We start from the raw sequence: 17,632 nt of genomic DNA on the forward strand, positions 1-17,632 counted from the left end.
CGTAAAATCCATCTTACTCATCTTCTCAACAAGGTCGTCGTAAAATCCATCTGACTCACCTTCTCAAACATGGTCGTCGTAAAATCCATCTGACTCATACAACGCGTTTCCTTACCATTAAATCCAGAAGCCTTAGGTCCACCTTGAGCAAGTCGATCTGATCTGATTCCTGAAACGATACATCATGAAATATGTGAGTGAGTGAGTTGGGTTTAACGCCGCTTTTAACAGTATCCCCGGACTGGCAGATATATCGCGGCGTGTCAATGTGGGAGGAAAGCCCGAAGTGAGGCAGGTCTCAGACGTTTACCGCTTGCGAAACCCACGAGCACGGGTATGGTGCTGACAAACCTAGAAACAAAATCGGGGCGAACCGGGATTCGAACCCAAAATCATAGGTTTCTGGCGTGCCCAAGGGACGCAACTCTGCACAGCGAATCGTGGCGCCTTAGACTACTGGGCCACCCGTGCCCCCGAAATATATATGAAATACCTATGCGCAATGCTACGTTATCAACACTGGATTCAGTACATTGCTATTTCTCACCTGGCATTGTATTAGAATCGTTGTCACTTTTTTCCGAATGTCATCCTTGTTCTATAAATGTAGGAACAAGCAAAATATATGGAGGGTAACCAAGAAATATGTTGAAAAATGGTAATATTGTTGGATTTTTTATGGTCCATTCATATAATTTTCATTACTTCTTTGTTTTTTTTACTACCAATGGAGTCCTTTTCGGCAAATTATCAAGACTGATATATTTACTTCTTCCATGTTGCTGCTGCTACAGCTGCATCTACATCAACGTCTACATCTACATCTACATCTACATCTATATCTACATCTACTTTACATATAAGCTTCAGATATTTGAGATACATTTTTGTCAATCAGTGAGAATCAATAACATTTATATCCATACCTTGCTCTCCTTGACAGTTGACACAAGTATTTTCTTCATCTTGTCCTCGGGGCACTATGAACATATACGTGTAAAATCATACAGCTGAAGTTGTCGCGAACATCTGGTATCATCACTATTTGATAGTGATTCATAAACGCATGCTCAAAATTAGGGCTGGAACGAGTCCACATTTACTACACGGGTACCCACACCCCTATTACCCGACACTACCCGGGTACCCGCTGTTGATGTTAAGAGATAGGTACAAAATGTCCGATTGGGAATAGTTTGCCAGTAGCCCTGGCAAAGTGTATTTCGATACACGTATAAAACGATGTGGTCATGCATACACTGAAGTTGGCTGACGTTTTATCTTCGTTCAAACATATGTAAGTCAGAAGGAATGCCTTCATAGTCATGAAGAAAAGCGAACATTAGAGACTTAAAGTTGTTGTGTAACCATGTAGTTATTTAGTGATTTTTTGTCATGAAACAATGTATCACGCGACTAACCACGGGTCCGGGTAGTCCAGTGGGGAACCGGGTCCTACTCAGTACCCACCCGACTCGAGTACCCGAGTTACCCGTCCCAGCCCTACTCAAGATACGGTCAGAAACGTACATTCGGCTCTGGAAAGGGTTTTGTCGCTTATATTTAATTCAAAGTTTTCACAATGTGGAGGACATTTCTAAATTTGAAGCAACAGTGACAAAAATGATGACCAATACAATTCCCTATTTCGGCATATATATTATCTGTTCCCTTGTTATTCAGGTGAACAATTGAGTTGCCTTTGCATGTGTTTGAGACAGCTGCAACAGGTGGAGCAGGATCCCGTAACACCTGGTATCATTATTTGACAGTGATTCATAAACACATGCTTATGATATAGTCGTGATCGTATACTGGACTCTGTCTCTCCTATGATTATGGAAAGCATTTTGTCGCTTCTAATCTGGTTTGAATTTTTTGTGTTTACATACAAAAAAGGGATCAATATTTCTAAAAGTAGCATGCCTTTAAACCGAGTAAAGTGGTTGATTTGCATTATAATTTTCCATAATTGCTGCGTACTATTTGCAAAACATATTCTTGAAAGAGTAGTTTGTCTCGGAAAATTAAGCAGGGAAATGATACTTTTCAACAAACCAAACGCTATTTCAGTTTTGTTGAATGTTTGAAAGAACAATACTAAATGCACTTTCTTACCACAAACTGTGTAAATGGTAAACGTCTTGCTTTTCACTGATCTACTTGTTGAATGAAGTATCGGATGAGCAACATAAACGGCACATCTCTTGACTGGATGTTGTTTTTTGAATATACCCAATGGCGTACGAACTTTGTGTTATACCATTTGTCATTACCTTCAGTATTTCGATGCCACTCTTCTTTTTAGATTCTTCCAAAATCTGAAATGACAAGTGCAGCGGTCAGTTCTTCATCTTCAGTGTGTAGTGTCTGACACTCACAAAGATATCAAATGACATGCACGTTACGAGTATGTGTAACGTAGTCTCTCGGGAAAGCGTCACATTAACGAGAATGAACATATATAAGTTTTAAGTACGCATTGATAAATCTCGGATGAAACCATGTGTTTTCTTCTATGAAATACTGATTATTGCTTCAACTCTATAGCAAGAATAAGCGTCTTGCCTGTGTCAACTGTGTGCCAGGGCCTTGATGCAACCGGTTGGGCATGATATTGTGATCTTTGTCTGAACACCTAGTGTCATCAAATCCAGATTTGTGTCTCCCGTTTACTTTTCATTTACAGAAACACAACTATATGGTTCCCATTAGGTTAGTCGTTGTAGTTAAATGAATATTTGAAACTCAGCTATATGATGTGCACACGACTTCACTACTTCACAATTAAGTGACTGAAATACACTGATTCTATTATAAAGGTGAACAACACTGTCACTGTAAATAGACATGTAATTGGTAATAGTGGAGGTACAGACAAACATTATGACGGCTTTATCTGATATCAATGGTTAAAATGTTCTTAACAAGTCCTTTTCTTACCTCTCGAAGTCTTTCCAGTAGTCCATATAGCCTATTGAAGATTCTCTTTCTCTGTAACAATCAGGATAATGGATATGAAGGCTTTTAAAACAATCGAGGTACGTACATATCTATGTAAGCACATTCATATCTATATACATTGTATGTACATGGAGGTATAACTATTTACCTTCCTGTCAGTGTTTATATGTACATCATGAATGGAACACATACCTCAAAATCCTTAAGGATGTAATCAAGGAAGAGTTTCTGTTCTAGCTCCCTCTGAAAGATCACATGGAGTAGGATCAGCAATTTTAGGACATTACAGGTTCAATATATCTTTCCTGGTAGTCAGTATGGGCGGGATGTCCTCAAGAAACCCACGATTGTCGAAAGATTTGGAGAAGGGGTGGTAATAACCAATATTGCGCCTTTACAGGCTGACGTTACGATGTAGTTTGGATATTCACTCACGCTCCCACTCAGTTGATATTAACTTAGTGCGGACCTGTTATTCATTTCATGTTCAAATTTCTAAATGCACAACGAAGACTTAACATACAATACGGTTCTATTATGAGCCGATAGACAAAATATTTGGTTCGCTATTTAAATGTCATTATTTTTCTAAACGATATATAACCTTTGTTTCCTTAAATGTTTTCCCGACAATCTTTTGAAGATCTCCACGGGTCTGAAACGTAAATATCATGAATTCAATTTATTTTAATTAATATACGAGTCTGGAAATACTATTACAGCAGGTATTAATATTAAAATGATATATAAGTTATTGAAAACATGTATCATTCAAAACTGGCTTAAATGAAATTGTACCATAATGCTTTACAAATACTTTTCAATCAAATTACATCACTTATCTCCCTGCTAGTGTAGCTCTATAATTTACAAACAGCCTGGTATTGCAGTTTACGAACAGAAAAGTTGGAAGAATGATTTTGGATAAATACATTCACACCCTTCCAAGATCAAACATATACTGACTCGCTGAAAAAAGTAAAACACTCTTCGTCAAGCCTGGGGTATTTGTAACTTTTGTCATCTCGTCTTGAAATGTGTGATTTCGGATGACATTCGGGTGAGCGTCTGTACATAACTGTCATTTGTGAGACTCATGCAAAAATGAAGTCAATTTCAGATTTTCTGAACTTTCATATTTCAAACCTCGATATATTGGTCGACAAGGCAGATGTCCTCCAGATCTACAAGGCCATAGTCCAAAATGAACTCAACGCATTCTGTCTTTTCATGAACTAATGCTTCCCCGAGTATCTTCTGAATAAGGTCATCTGAGTCTGCAGCTGAATGTAAATGTTACAACAAAACATATGTAATTGTGTAAAATGTAAGATTGATTGTGATAAACAGGAACATTTCTCGGGGCAAACCTTAAAATGCTTAGACTAACCAGATTCGCTCTATTCCCGTTCCTAAGTAGTTTGAATACATTTGGTCGTATGAAAACTGGGTCATGTAAGATGTTTGTATTAGGCTATGCTTCAATCCTGATCGACTATATATATTGGCCTCACTTTTTGTATGGCGTTAACAAATGAATATTCACAGCTCGCTAATGATATAGCTAACAATAATGAATGTATTTTGCCAATTGCATAGCAGACTCTTTAAAATCACATGTCTGATAAAACAAATCGATGAATCAGCAAATCAACACTTACCATCCGAATTATCTGACGATCTCTTCTTTGCTTCCGCATATTTTGCGAATTTTTCGTCAGTATTCCGACTGAAGACAGGGGATGGGAGGTACTCGTCCACAAGGGAAATCAAATCCGTATCCGATTTACCTGAAATATTAGTAAGCTATTGCCTTCAATGGAATTCTTAGTTTACAAATTGTGTATATAAATGAAACGTTTCAACTGCAAGTATCAAATGCATTTTTCTATGGTGAGGTGCTTCATTTAGAGAATCTTCGGACCATGTGATTCGTTCCGATTATGAACCTGGACCTGTCAATTACGATTACGACACCCAATTTAGACACTCACTCCAGGGAGGACTTTCAGCTACAATATTTTAAAGCAAACAATTAGTCACTTTTCGATGCATACTTTTGACAACTGCAGATAGTATTCCTCTAAGGAAATCCATATCTTTGTTGAGGTCAACGACAGTGATGAGGTCCCGTCTTTGAAGACACTGAATGATATCTTGAACTTGTTCGTCAGTTGATTCTGATTTGAATGTTCGACCAAGATCCGTTTTTATTTTCTTCTTTATTCTTTCATCAATCACCGTTCCTTGACTGAAAAAGGAAACTTTAATTGCATACATACATACATGTATACCATGGGATATGGGACACTGAATATTTTAGGAGTACATGGCACATGTACATATTATTGTACCCAACTGACTGGTACTCAGTGTGTTCACTGACACAACATCGGATATTGCCCTCACTGCATGATTTGGATAGAATGTTAACCGCAAGTATTTGTTGCTTTATTTCAATTCCATCATAGTAAAAATTGGTCGGTCTCTTAGATTACAGCTACAGTCCTACATTTATAAACACATTTCACCACACCAATTGTGTGTCTATAAAACATGTAACTGTATAGATACCCTTCATTCTTGATTCTTTCAATTTTGTTGTGGGACACAGCTTTGGATTCTTCATAGGCAGAAGATAACACATCAGCCATTCCACCTGTGTTCTAGAAGAAAGTGATTGTTATATGACTATATCATGTTATCAGGCATAAAATCCCAAAAGAGAAACATATATTTGTGTATTCTGTAACAACGTTACAATGGCATTGATGCAACAAATATAGACGAGCAACGTTAATTACATTAAAGTTATAAAACGGTTCTTTTTCATATTTCTTACATTTAGCTCTGAAGATACTGAACTTTTTAGACAGTAGATCACACTGATTCGTCCAATAGAGTATCAGATATGCCTTAATATGTATTACGATAAAAGGTCGTTGATTACGATATCGACTATTTTCTGTATTAAACGCAAACAAAAACAAATTTTAAAAGGAATAGCATATATCCATGAAAATAATGAATACATCATGACAGTGTCAACACCTATCCTCTGTAAACGTAATCTCAGGCTGAAAGTAGCGTGCGGTAAATTGTCAGTTCACAAGTAAGTTTTGGATATGATCACCATCACACAAGCTTGCCAACGACGCCTCACTGACGACACAATATGGCTGAGGAGGCCAGGGGGATGTTATTCAAGATAAGGACCAAGGCCTGACGTTGCTGGACCAACGTCATCGGTTTGTTTGGAAGTCGGCGTAAACGACGTTCCATTTCACCCAACACATACACGATGGGCGACAGATCTGGCGAAACAGCAGGTCAAGGGAGTATGTGAGTGACGTCCATGCGTCTGAAGGAAAGGGAGAATATAAGGACGGACAGTTTCGTCACTGTACCGTACACCTGTCCAATTGCAATAGATACCCAATAGACGAGTCCTGCTATGTGTAGTGATGCCTCCTGATATCATTACCCTCCCACAACCGACTGCAGAACGTTGAAAACAAATGCGTCATCGTAAGTTCAATCCGACGTTGGTTAACACGCTGACTGCCGCCACTGTCTTTCAAGATGAAACCTGGACTAATCTTATAAAGTCATATAGCCTGGACCTCAGATGTTGTCTTGACTATGACATACGTGCAGTAATGTGCAAATTCAACGACATAATGGTTCATCATCACAGAGTGTTTGTTCATGTGATGCATAATTCTCAAAAATCCATGGCAATTTCATTTTAATGTGATGTTTTATGGTGCACAGGATGTTTTTCGGCCTGTGTACGCTACGTGTTACTTGATTGTACAAAACAAAAAATTTAAACAATTAATGGAATATTTAAAAGAATAATTATATAGCTATAACAATAAGCTAATAACTGTTAATGTAAGAATATTGAAACAAAACGTTGAAATACCTTGGCAATGACAATTGGAACATTGTCTTTGATGAGATTTCTCACTCCTTCAAGATGAATAAGCTGACCACCATGAAGTATTGTCACTGTGGGAATCGCACTGGAACCTTCTTAAAAATATTGATAACCTTAAATACAGACATATATGAGATCCTACAATTCGCTGTACAGAGTTGTGTTACTCAGTTCAAACCCCGAGCCATACAAGCCATACAAAGATATTCGATTGTTGGTTCGAATTCCATGTTTGTCACGATTATTGTCCTCAGTGTGACCACACGAAGCTATCGGAGCTTTGCGACTTACTCCCACATACGCCCACTGACTTACCGGGAATAAATGAAATATAGATCAAATACATGTAAAAGATCGACAGCAGAGAATAATCAGTCTTGATTATCTGCCGAAACAGATTCCTTTGAGCGTAAAGGCAAAATAATGAATTTTATATGAATGGATCACTGTGATCACATCAGTCAGTGATGACACCTGTTGTCCTCTAAAAGGGTAAGCCTTTCCTGCCCTATCGGTAACACCCGCTACTCACAACATACAAACATAACTGAATTTGATAACGTAGGCCGCCGTGATATTGCTGGAGTGTTGCTAAAAGCGGTGTAAAACCCTATTCACTCACTCACTCATTCGATAACGTAGGATCGCATCTTTTATCTTAAAATAAATCAATGTACCCAAACTCTTGTTTCACGACAAATGTTTCTGAATTTCTTATGGTACCATTGTTAAACCATGCTGATTTTTGGTATCATCAAATGGTGCAGGGAGGATACAAAAATATGGATCGTGAAACTGTTACAGTCTCAACATAAAATATATATGTACCTCTATATTGAAATCAGTATCTATATAGTGCTTAAGTATGTGATCATGAATTACAAACGCCATGTCGAACGATAAAAAGTCTTGTACTGATTGCAACTTGATTGAAAGCTCACTGAAAAATACCATGTCAGAAATTGTTATAAGTAACAAGTACCATCTTTTAACGTCTTTTGGTGTGTTGTGGCCTGGGGATCGAACCACCGACCGTCTGCTTTCCGGGCAGACGCTCTATCCACAACACCACAGAGGCGGTCTCGTACCAAAATCGAATTCACACACATGTTTTATAGATATCTTCTCCAGATGTATCGCCTGATGTCAATACTGGGGGCCAGTTTCGGATACTGTATTACATAATCATACTTACAGTACTTTCAACGATTTATCATATGTTGGCAAATGTTAATAGTTGATGAAACAGTGCATGTTTCACGCAAACAAATTGTGTGGATATATAGTAAGATTTCGTTTTATCATCCCACGGGAGATATCGCTTGGGTGAGATCAAGCGATATCTAAACTGTCGATATCGCTGCAATGAAATTGCATCACAGTGCTTTTCAGACCATTGTGACGTCATTGTTACCATGACGTCACAATCAAATGACATCACTAATGGCTCTGCTACTGAAGCTGTTAGCAGTACTATTTACACTTAAGACATTACTTATTACTTTCTACAAGCTGAAAAAGTTGGAAGAATGATGTTGGATGATAAATAAAATCGGCGAGCCTCGGAGTTTTCCCACTTTTATCAACTCGTGTTGATATATTTGATATCAAAAGACACTCGGGTGAGATTCTCTATATCACAAATCCAATGGGACCGATAAAAGAAAGTGGGAACATGTTGATTGATATCAATATCAAATTAATAGATATGCCTTGGCAGAATTTACATCAAAGATTGTTACTTGTGAAACTGATCCGTCTTACCAATGCCCCCTGCTGCGAGATCAGCAATCAGTCGTGCTTGAAATGATAGGTTAGAGAGATCACACAGGTAGGATTCACGTGTTCCATTATCGGTCAGTAAGAAATGGCTTGTGGTCATCCCAAACTGTCGCAGGCTTGTTGAGTTCGTGTCATCAAGGTCATCTCTGAGCAAATAACCAACGTGTCTGTGACCTTTCTCATCCACCTAGTATACGAATATAGATCGAAATGTGACAATACATTGACGTAGAGGTAACACTTTGTCTCACTAACTTCATGTACAGGTGTATACTGTGTATTACTTGGAGGGGAAAAGATTCAAGGACGATGTATGATGTGCAGTGATTGATTTCAGCTTCATGCAGCTTTAAACAAAGATCTGGTTTTACACATTGTACCTACAACACAGCAGTTACATGTTTAAACATATGTACATAGTAAAATACTAAAACTGACATGCAGAAACTAGGTCTTATAGAAAAAGTTGAAATAATTGTATTTAAGAAAGTGAAATGTTCAAATTATATTAATATGAAAATGCTTCAACAAAGATGGCAAATGTTGTTACAGCACGTTAATACTTAAAAAGTATGTATCAAACATTCTTGGAAACTTTACGATATGTGCTGTAAGTGATTCGCTGATGCTCTTTACATTAACAATACCTGCATCGCCCCGAGGACGTCTTCAAAATTCCCCCAAGCACTACATCCAATAGAGGTAACACGCTCGTTTTCCTTCAGGTCAGAGATGAATTCGGCGACACCATTATGCAGGCCATCAGATATTATCCATATATCTATATTTGACAAAAGATTTTTGGATGAACGCTGTATCTTCGATTCATGCTTTACATGTTGATATTAATTAACAGATTTCCTTTATACTCATATAGCATCTTATATAACGATGATAATTTGTTTTGAAATATAAATTATTTCAAACTTTTTAGATACATGTATTCAAAGAGAGGTCTTATAATCGTGATAAATCTGATATGAGGCATTATTGTAACATGATGTACAAATATCTACTCTGTTCAACAAACCTGATGTTCCTAGTAACGTTTCCAAGGCACTTTCAAGTTCATACTCCATGTTGAAATTAGTATCTTCGGGTTTGGAACCGAGCAAGGCAAAAATCCATTTTGGTCGAGTGAGGTGCCATATTTCGAACAGCAGGTATTTTACATAGTCCATTGAAACGTCTTCATCAATGCGTATAAACTGCAATAAAGAATTGCGAACATGTTTCATTGGTTCCAGGACACAACATTCAGATAGTTGCTGGATTTATTGTGAGATACATGTATGTGAGTATATTGAGATCAACCCTTCTCATGTAGATTTTACCTGCACTTCATGTTTCTCACTGACGTCGTTATCAGTATCTTCTTCACCTTCCATGAACTCTTGATCCGTGTCCGTTTTAACATAGATCGTTCCGTAGTTTTCCGTGGGTGTTGTTTTTGTGTTGACTTCCTTCTTCCATTTCGGACTGTCATTCTTGTCTGTGTGGTCGTCTTTATAGTGGCCGCATAAACAGACGTTGTCAGATAACCTTCAGAGAGAAATGCATATGTCGTAAGTCAGTATTCACTGTCAACGCCTTAGAAAACATCTCAGAAAGTCCAGAATTGCAGTGAATTGTAATAAAATAACGTTGAGTCTCTAGACAATAATATTTTTCATATATATAATATTAAGATAAACAAATACTACAGCACCAAGAACCAAGATGCCGTTGTTCGCGTTTTGCGACTGTCATAACAGCTTGATCAACTTGTGTAAACTGACCACACTTGAAACGGTACTTGGTGAGAAGCACTGTCTAAATCTAGCGCTCAATTACATTGTTTGTTGTGGGCTTTGTTTCCGCCATCTGCAGTGAACCTGACATGACAATATGTCCAGAGAAAATTGTGTCAAGGGACACTAGCATGATTTACAGTAGATCTGTGTCTCGATTACCTTTTCAATAGAACTGATGAAAATATTTTCAACATCACTGATTTCTAATGCTTCGGCTATTAGGCCTTTTTTGAACAATACACATACTTTGAAAACATGAAACATTTTCTCTGTTTGACGTGTTCTTGAATCCAGGCGTCATGTTTCTTGTACCATGGTTCCTGAAATACAGACACAGTGAACACAAGAGACAGAATAGCGTTGTACGATTCCTACTGTCAGTAGCATGTGTTTACGAATCACTACCAATACGTTGTGATACAATGTGTTCACGAAAATGTGAGTGTTTCCTGTCCCACTAGTAACTCAACGCCCAGGAGACCATTGAACTTATATGGAGTCACGATGAATTCTGACGAAGGATGGACGATTATGGACATTCTATTGGTTAAGATTATGCCAGGTGTATGAAGTGACATCGTTTTTACAATGTTAATGGAGTTAGAATACATAACTTTGACGTCATATGCTGACCAGATACATGAAGATCCGGGGTAGAATAGGTCTTCAGCCACCCATGTTGCCGTAAGAGGCGACTATGCTGGTCGTAAGAGGCGACTGATGGGATCGGGTGGTCATGTCATCGATCCCAATTGCGTGGATTGATGCTCATGATGTCAATCACTCGATTGTCTGGTCCAGACTCGATTATTTTTAGACCGCCGTCATATAGCTGGAATATTGCTGAGTGCGGCGTTAAACAACAAACAAACAAACATGCTATTCATATGGGATTATTTCACACAACGGTGTGTTATATCCATTGTCCAACTACAGAATACAGCTATTTGACGGCGGTCTGTAAATAATCGAATCTGGACCAAACAATCCAGTGATTGGCATTACGAGCGCCGATATACACAATTAGGATACGATGACATGCATCAACCAAAGCAGTGAGACTGACTACCCGATCCCGTTAGTCGCCTGTTACGACAAGCATGGATTATTGAAGACCAGTTCAGAACGGGATCCTCAGCCTGCACGTGTCCAGGTTGGACGATTCAGTGATCAAACCAATGCTGTGATGGACCTTCGCGGTCAGGACGACGTGCAGACAGAACACTGCTTTGATTAGTACGACGGCAGCCATTTGCAAAGAATACTTTCCTGAAGGTACCCCATCGACGTTGGTCCACCAGAACCTTGAGGAACCGCTTATGAGCAACAGGAATGGCGCCCAGCAGAGTCACCAAACTCCCCAAATACTTGCAGATCGCCATCAGAGGTTCCGTTCGGCATGTGTGTGCTGTAGGACGAAATGTAGCTGGATTCTGAGAACCTGTCGGAAACTCCATTGGTAAGACGAACGCAGGTCCGTGCTCCATGTCACTTTTGGGGGACTGGGTGTTTGGATTCACAGGCCTATATACCCACGAACATCAGGCCAACTGATCTCCCACAATTACAAGCTGGTTCTGGTCACCATACAAGGCCATCTCATAGGTAATTATTACATCCGAGATGTCCTGGAACCACTTGATGGCCCTCCATTTCGACAGCCACACACTCGCCGAAAGATCCCCTCGTTTCCGGGCAGCAACAGCCTACCTCCAGAACAATTCTGTGACGACTCTGCCTTGGCCCGCCATGAGTCCAGATCTAAATCTTCTGGACCACATTGAGACACCCTAGGGCGTAGTCTACATGAACCGAAGCCGCAAGTCCAGAATCTGCGTCTATTGGAAGCAGCTTTGCAACAGGAGCGGATGCAGTATCCCCTTGACAAGATCCGAAGGGATGAGACACACGTTGGTGGCCGTTCTCCGGGCATGTGGAGGGTTTAGTCGCTACTGAACTACGGGATTTGTCATCTAGGGACTCAAAGTGACACTTTTATCCAGATATGGACTCCGAAAATCATCACTGGTGATTGTGCTACATTATAGTGATAAAACTGACAATTTGTCAGGGGGTTGTTCTTACAGAACACATTCATTATCAATGCTCATTTTGTCTGTAATTTCATTCCAGCAATTGTTTCATTAGTCATTAACATATTTTAGGGGTGCAAAACATATTTTCAGGTGTACAGCTGTATATGTTTTGTGTAAACGTGACTCATGACGCCTTAGTTATTTCAAGATTTGCTTCACTCTCAAACAGTACATGGACTTGAAACTTTGAATGTATGAGGCATGTAGTGTATATATTTATTTGTTTCACCCATCATCTCTGTTAATAAACCTACAATTCGCACCATATACCTTGAATGCATTGACCAACACGCTGACACAACAGTTCATTGTATATTGTTGGTTTCATCTTGAATATGCTAAACTCATACATAAATAGTATGTGCATGTTAGCTTCTAGAACAAGGCTACACATTTACACGTTTCAGTTCCTGAGAAAACATACTTCCTTACACGGGATAACATGACGGTGAAAACTTGTACTGAAAGATTGACGGGAACTGCTGATATAAGTAAACAAATTGTATGTTTTGCAGCCTTAACATATCTGTACGATTGTTGATAGAAGCATACATACCACTTCCGCTGTATCGGACTCAATGGGGTCTACGCCAACGGGTGAATCTGGCGGCAATGAAATTCTTATGTATTTTCAATAAGATCAGGATTTAAGGTCACAAAATGCAATCATAATCGCCAAGAAATAAAACTGGATATTATTAAGTCGTCATACATATTATGATAGTATTTTTATTTCGATATGTCGTAGTTTTAAGATATATGTAAACATTAGCAAATATGTAGAAGTTGAACATAACAAAAATTGGTAAGATTGTCGTTAATAATTATTATAATTCCTCTTAAAATTGCTTATTAAAAACTTCATACCATTCATGCCGGCTGGCCTTTTGGCCCAGGATGAGACTCCTGAAAGAAATGTAAAGACGTATTTAATCTACAAAAGAAGAGAGAAAATATATTTGAGAACCGTGGACATGTACATATCTAGTAAGATTCGTAGTTTTCAATCTGATTTACAAAAGAACAGAGTCTGCTTAATTACGTCAATTAGATACACGTTAAAATTGTACGGAAATGAAACACGTAAATGTGGAAGCGTTGCAGAAAAAGATGCAGCAGTGGTAGTAGTAGTAGTAGTAGGAGGAGGAGGAGGAGGAGGAGCAGCAGCAGTAGTAGCAGTAGCAGTAGCAGTAGCAGTAGCAGCAGCAGCAGCAGCAGCAGCAGCACCACCACTTAACATAATCACCTACCCTCATGCTGTTTAGTTGGCAATTCCATTTCAGCTCAGTATCAGCCAGCTGTAAATACATGTACATCTACAGTGCTATTGTAAACAGATGAAATGAAATTTAACTGTGACACGGTAGTCATTTGCGATGCAAAATCGCTGTGCAGAAAAACTTCCTTACAGCATTGATAACACTGACAGAAGGAGTGATACATATATCAAATAATTTAATCATTATGTGAGTGTTTGTATTTGTTAACAGCGTTACAGGTACATTATTATAGCCTGTAAAGTCTGACACGCAGTGATGTAACGGAAATACTGTCCCACACGGTGTGTAATCTAACTCAGTCGGTAATTCTGATCATGAGACCACCGTGAGGTGATCACATGATCAGACAGGTCAACCTGTAAACATGTTTAAGTGTAGGAGTAAATACAAATAATCAAAGCCAATAAAAAATCAGTCAGATTCTGCTTGGAGTAAAATTAAAGTAGTGTCAAAGATTGTAAGAACAGATCACTGAAGATCAGTGACGACACGCGGTGAAAAGTGTATTCATGTCCCCTTCTACCGGTAGCAAACTATGCTATCCAGTACAACATGTAACCCAGTAACTGACGATGTATATAAGTAAATATTTACAGTTCTTATACAAGTGAACATATACAGTTCACATCAAATCAGATCATAATTATTACTACATACACACACAATCGTTAATTTATCATGAAGATTAATATACATATAGTGACATTTCGGACAGAGTGAATCTAATACTAGTGTGTTAGGATCGCCAAGCATAACTACATGTACTCCACCTTATACTTTATTCATATATAGTTCCACTCATCTAATAACCAAGTTATCACACGCTAGTTCCCTCTTTACATGATATATTCAGTCAGTTATTTCCTCTTGTCATACCTATAAGTCGCAGTTTAAGTATTGAGCAAAACTGTTAAAGTCAATAACATGTAAGACAATTCTCCGATATCCTCATGTGATGAGAACTAGTAAAATTGTATTTATTCCAACAATTGCATGTTTGGGACTTATGGCTACACAGGGGCGGTCGGGTAGCCTAGTGGTTAAAGCGTTCGCTCGTCACGCCGAAGACCCGGGTTCGATTCCCGACATGGTACAATGTGTGAAGCCCATTTCTAGTGTCCCCCGACGTGATTTTGCTGGAATATTGCTAAAAGCGGCGTAAAGTCAAACTCACTCACTACTATGACTATACAACATGCACTGGTGAAATTATGATATTTCAAAAAGGGTACTTTAGAGGTTTTCATGAAGCATTTTACTGCTACTTGAATGTGAGCAAATTGAAACACACATGTAGTGAAGCTTAGGCATAATTCCAATTTGAGAGAGGGGCGGTCGGGTAGCCTAGTGGTTAAAGCGTTCGCTCGTCACGCCGAAGACCCGGGTTTGATTCCCGACATGGGTACAAGGTGTGAAGCCCATTTCTTGTGTCCCCCTGCCGTGATATTGCTGGAATATTGCTAAAAGCGGCGTAAAACCATACTCACTCACTCCAATTTGAGATAGGCGTAGAGAGATTTACGTTCACAGGTAACTTTAAATGCATTTACCGATAATGATATTTGACACACCCTTGTTCATTGTCTATTTAGGGATCACAAACAGAAGATTGTTTTATATATGTCGTGGGCAACACCCAGTCTAGCGATGTTACCACTGCATCACAACACCTACCCACACTTTGACCCAACACACGGCATACATTCATATACGCTGGCGCTTAGTATCCTCACGTCACGCATGTTGATTCCATTTATACTGTATATCTTAAACGTCTGAAAAGAGAAAAGCTGTAGAAATCTATGACATTCCCATCGTAGGTTGACACGATTTGGGGGACGGACACTCGCCTTAGGCGTCGCAAGGAGATGTGTTGCGTCCATTAGGCGTGCCAGAAACCTATGATCGTGGGTGAGGATAAACCCACCGTTTCCCAGATAATGTGTTTGGGGATGTCAGTACCATACCCGTGCTTGAGGATTTCTCATGAGTGCTAATCGTCTAAAACCTGCATAAACATCGAGCTTTCCTCTCCCATTAAGCTAACATGCTGTGATGTAGCAGAAATACTGTTCAAAGCGGCGATACAAACATACTCACTCACACAGGCATTCGCCTTGCCAGCAACACATTTAATCAAATCAATATTGCATATGGCATTTAGTAAGAACATAAATGCATGTCTTGGTTATACCCTATACAAGTTAAGTTACATCATATACTAGATCATTTCTAATTTCTAATTGGGGCGGTCGGGTAGCCCAGAGGTTAAAGCGTTCGCTCGTCACGCCGAGGACACGGGATCGATTCCCGACATGGGTACAATGTGTGAAGCCCATTTCTGGTGTCCCCCGCCATGATATTGCTGGCATATTGCGAAGAGCGGCGTAAAACCATACTCATTCACCCACTCACTAATTTCTAATTACATGTACTTTATAAAACTCATATATCATTGACACCATCTGTCTATTTAGAACAGTCTTGGTTACCTGTATAAAATGCCGAACACTTGTGAACACATGCTGTGTAGTATCATTTACATACTTGTAAATGTGATGTTGATGATAACAGAATAGTTTGCATACAAATCGTGTGCAAACAATAAAATATTCCAAATAGCAATAACAGTACACTGAAAACATGTCATGTCCCAACCACATACATTTTGCTCTGGAGAAACTTATCAACTGTCTAATCTATTCTAATCGATCACATAGATTAGTTATATTATACAATGAGTGAGTGAGTTTGCGTTAACACCACGCAACAGCCTAGTGTTGATGGAAATACCAATGTGACCGACAGTGCTGCTACTAATGGCTAACTTGATGAGCGAGTGAGTGAGTGAGTGAGTGATGATATACCCGCAATATCACAGCGATTGACACCATAAATGAGCTTCACACATTGTACCCATGTCGGGAATCGAACCCGGGTCTTCGGCGTGGCGAGCGAACGCCTTAACCACTAGGCTTCCCGACCACCCCTCTAACTTGATGAAACCAATTATCAGGGGTATGATGCTATGTAGGATTCGAACCCACGATGAAGGAGGTCAAATATTTTGTGGAACCACATGGATCAACAGCGGGGGATACCCAATAGGTTAAGGAAAACAATATCTTGCACTCAAATGTGTAGTCCAAAATGAGTCTTTGGCGTAAATAATTAACATCGAATATCCGAAGAAACAGAACACATAGACGTACAAATCAAAATAGAGGTGAAAATAATATGAATGGATCACTCAAAACCAGTGCTTAGAATAGTTTATACTCATTTTCGGCATTGTGAAGAAATCATCAAACAGCAGTATAATTAACAATGGCGTAGGATGTTCAAGATACAGTATTCCAGGCAATATAAATGATGCTTTGGGTTATTTTTACACATGTTTAGTAAACAGTAAACAGTAGAGTATGTTCAACTTACCAATACCTCCATTTCTAAGGTAAAACCTCCATGCGAGTCAAATCTTGGACTTATCCCACCGTTATACACGGAGGGATTCGATTACACTTAATTTCTCAACAATTTCATTTTCACCCATCTGCTATTGTTCGTAAAAGTACTACTTTAAAAGCGAAGTAGGTCCTTACTGTTATTACTTAAGACATAGCTTCCGCGTGAATGCGAACTGCCAGTGCAAGTGTACATGTTTACTTCCATCAGCTGACCATGAAATCCATGAGACATGAACACAAATCCTGAAATAGGCAGCAGTGATAGCTGCAATGTTATGATGGTCGACGCATGTACGTAATCCATATA

At 39.0% G+C, this 17,632-nt stretch overlaps 1 protein-coding gene across 5 annotated transcripts in view; it reads right to left on the reverse strand.

Annotated features, from left to right (window-relative positions):
• The window catches only part of LOC124150848 (transient receptor potential cation channel subfamily M member 7-like), a 31,106-nt gene that overhangs the window by 12,027 nt on the left and 1,447 nt on the right, over window positions 1-17,632 (reverse strand). For 3 of the 5 annotated variants that reach the window (XM_048392317.1, XM_048392319.1, XM_048392315.1), the window contains exons 2-21: window positions 13,829-13,876; window positions 13,446-13,484; window positions 13,135-13,181; window positions 10,729-10,802; window positions 10,024-10,231; window positions 9,720-9,897; window positions 9,337-9,470; window positions 8,672-8,876; window positions 6,893-7,002; window positions 5,539-5,630; window positions 5,022-5,215; window positions 4,626-4,754; window positions 4,111-4,247; window positions 3,569-3,619; window positions 3,157-3,207; window positions 2,944-2,994; window positions 2,277-2,321; window positions 927-980; window positions 548-598; window positions 116-169 (exon numbers count right to left, since the gene is read on the reverse strand). In XM_048392317.1, coding sequence (XP_048248274.1) covers window positions 116-169; window positions 548-598; window positions 927-980; window positions 2,277-2,321; window positions 2,944-2,994; window positions 3,157-3,207; window positions 3,569-3,619; window positions 4,111-4,247; window positions 4,626-4,754; window positions 5,022-5,215; window positions 5,539-5,630; window positions 6,893-7,002; window positions 8,672-8,876; window positions 9,337-9,470; window positions 9,720-9,897; window positions 10,024-10,231; window positions 10,729-10,802; window positions 13,135-13,181; window positions 13,446-13,484; window positions 13,829-13,856 — 1,932 coding nt within the window. In that variant the 5' untranslated portion in view covers window positions 13,857-13,876. Of the gene's footprint in view, window positions 1-115; window positions 170-547; window positions 599-926; window positions 981-2,276; window positions 2,322-2,943; window positions 2,995-3,156; window positions 3,208-3,568; window positions 3,620-4,110; window positions 4,248-4,625; window positions 4,755-5,021; window positions 5,216-5,538; window positions 5,631-6,892; window positions 7,003-8,671; window positions 8,877-9,336; window positions 9,471-9,719; window positions 9,898-10,023; window positions 10,232-10,728; window positions 10,803-13,134; window positions 13,182-13,445; window positions 13,485-13,828; window positions 13,877-15,532; window positions 15,634-17,632 lie in introns of all 5 variants that reach the window. The other 2 variants (XM_048392316.1, XM_048392318.1) reach the window with 2 other exon arrangements.

Source organism: Haliotis rufescens, unplaced genomic scaffold (genome assembly GCF_023055435.1).
Source record: "Haliotis rufescens isolate VD_foot unplaced genomic scaffold, xgHalRufe1.0.p SCAF_11, whole genome shotgun sequence".
Taxonomy (NCBI): domain Eukaryota; kingdom Metazoa; phylum Mollusca; class Gastropoda; order Lepetellida; family Haliotidae; genus Haliotis; species Haliotis rufescens.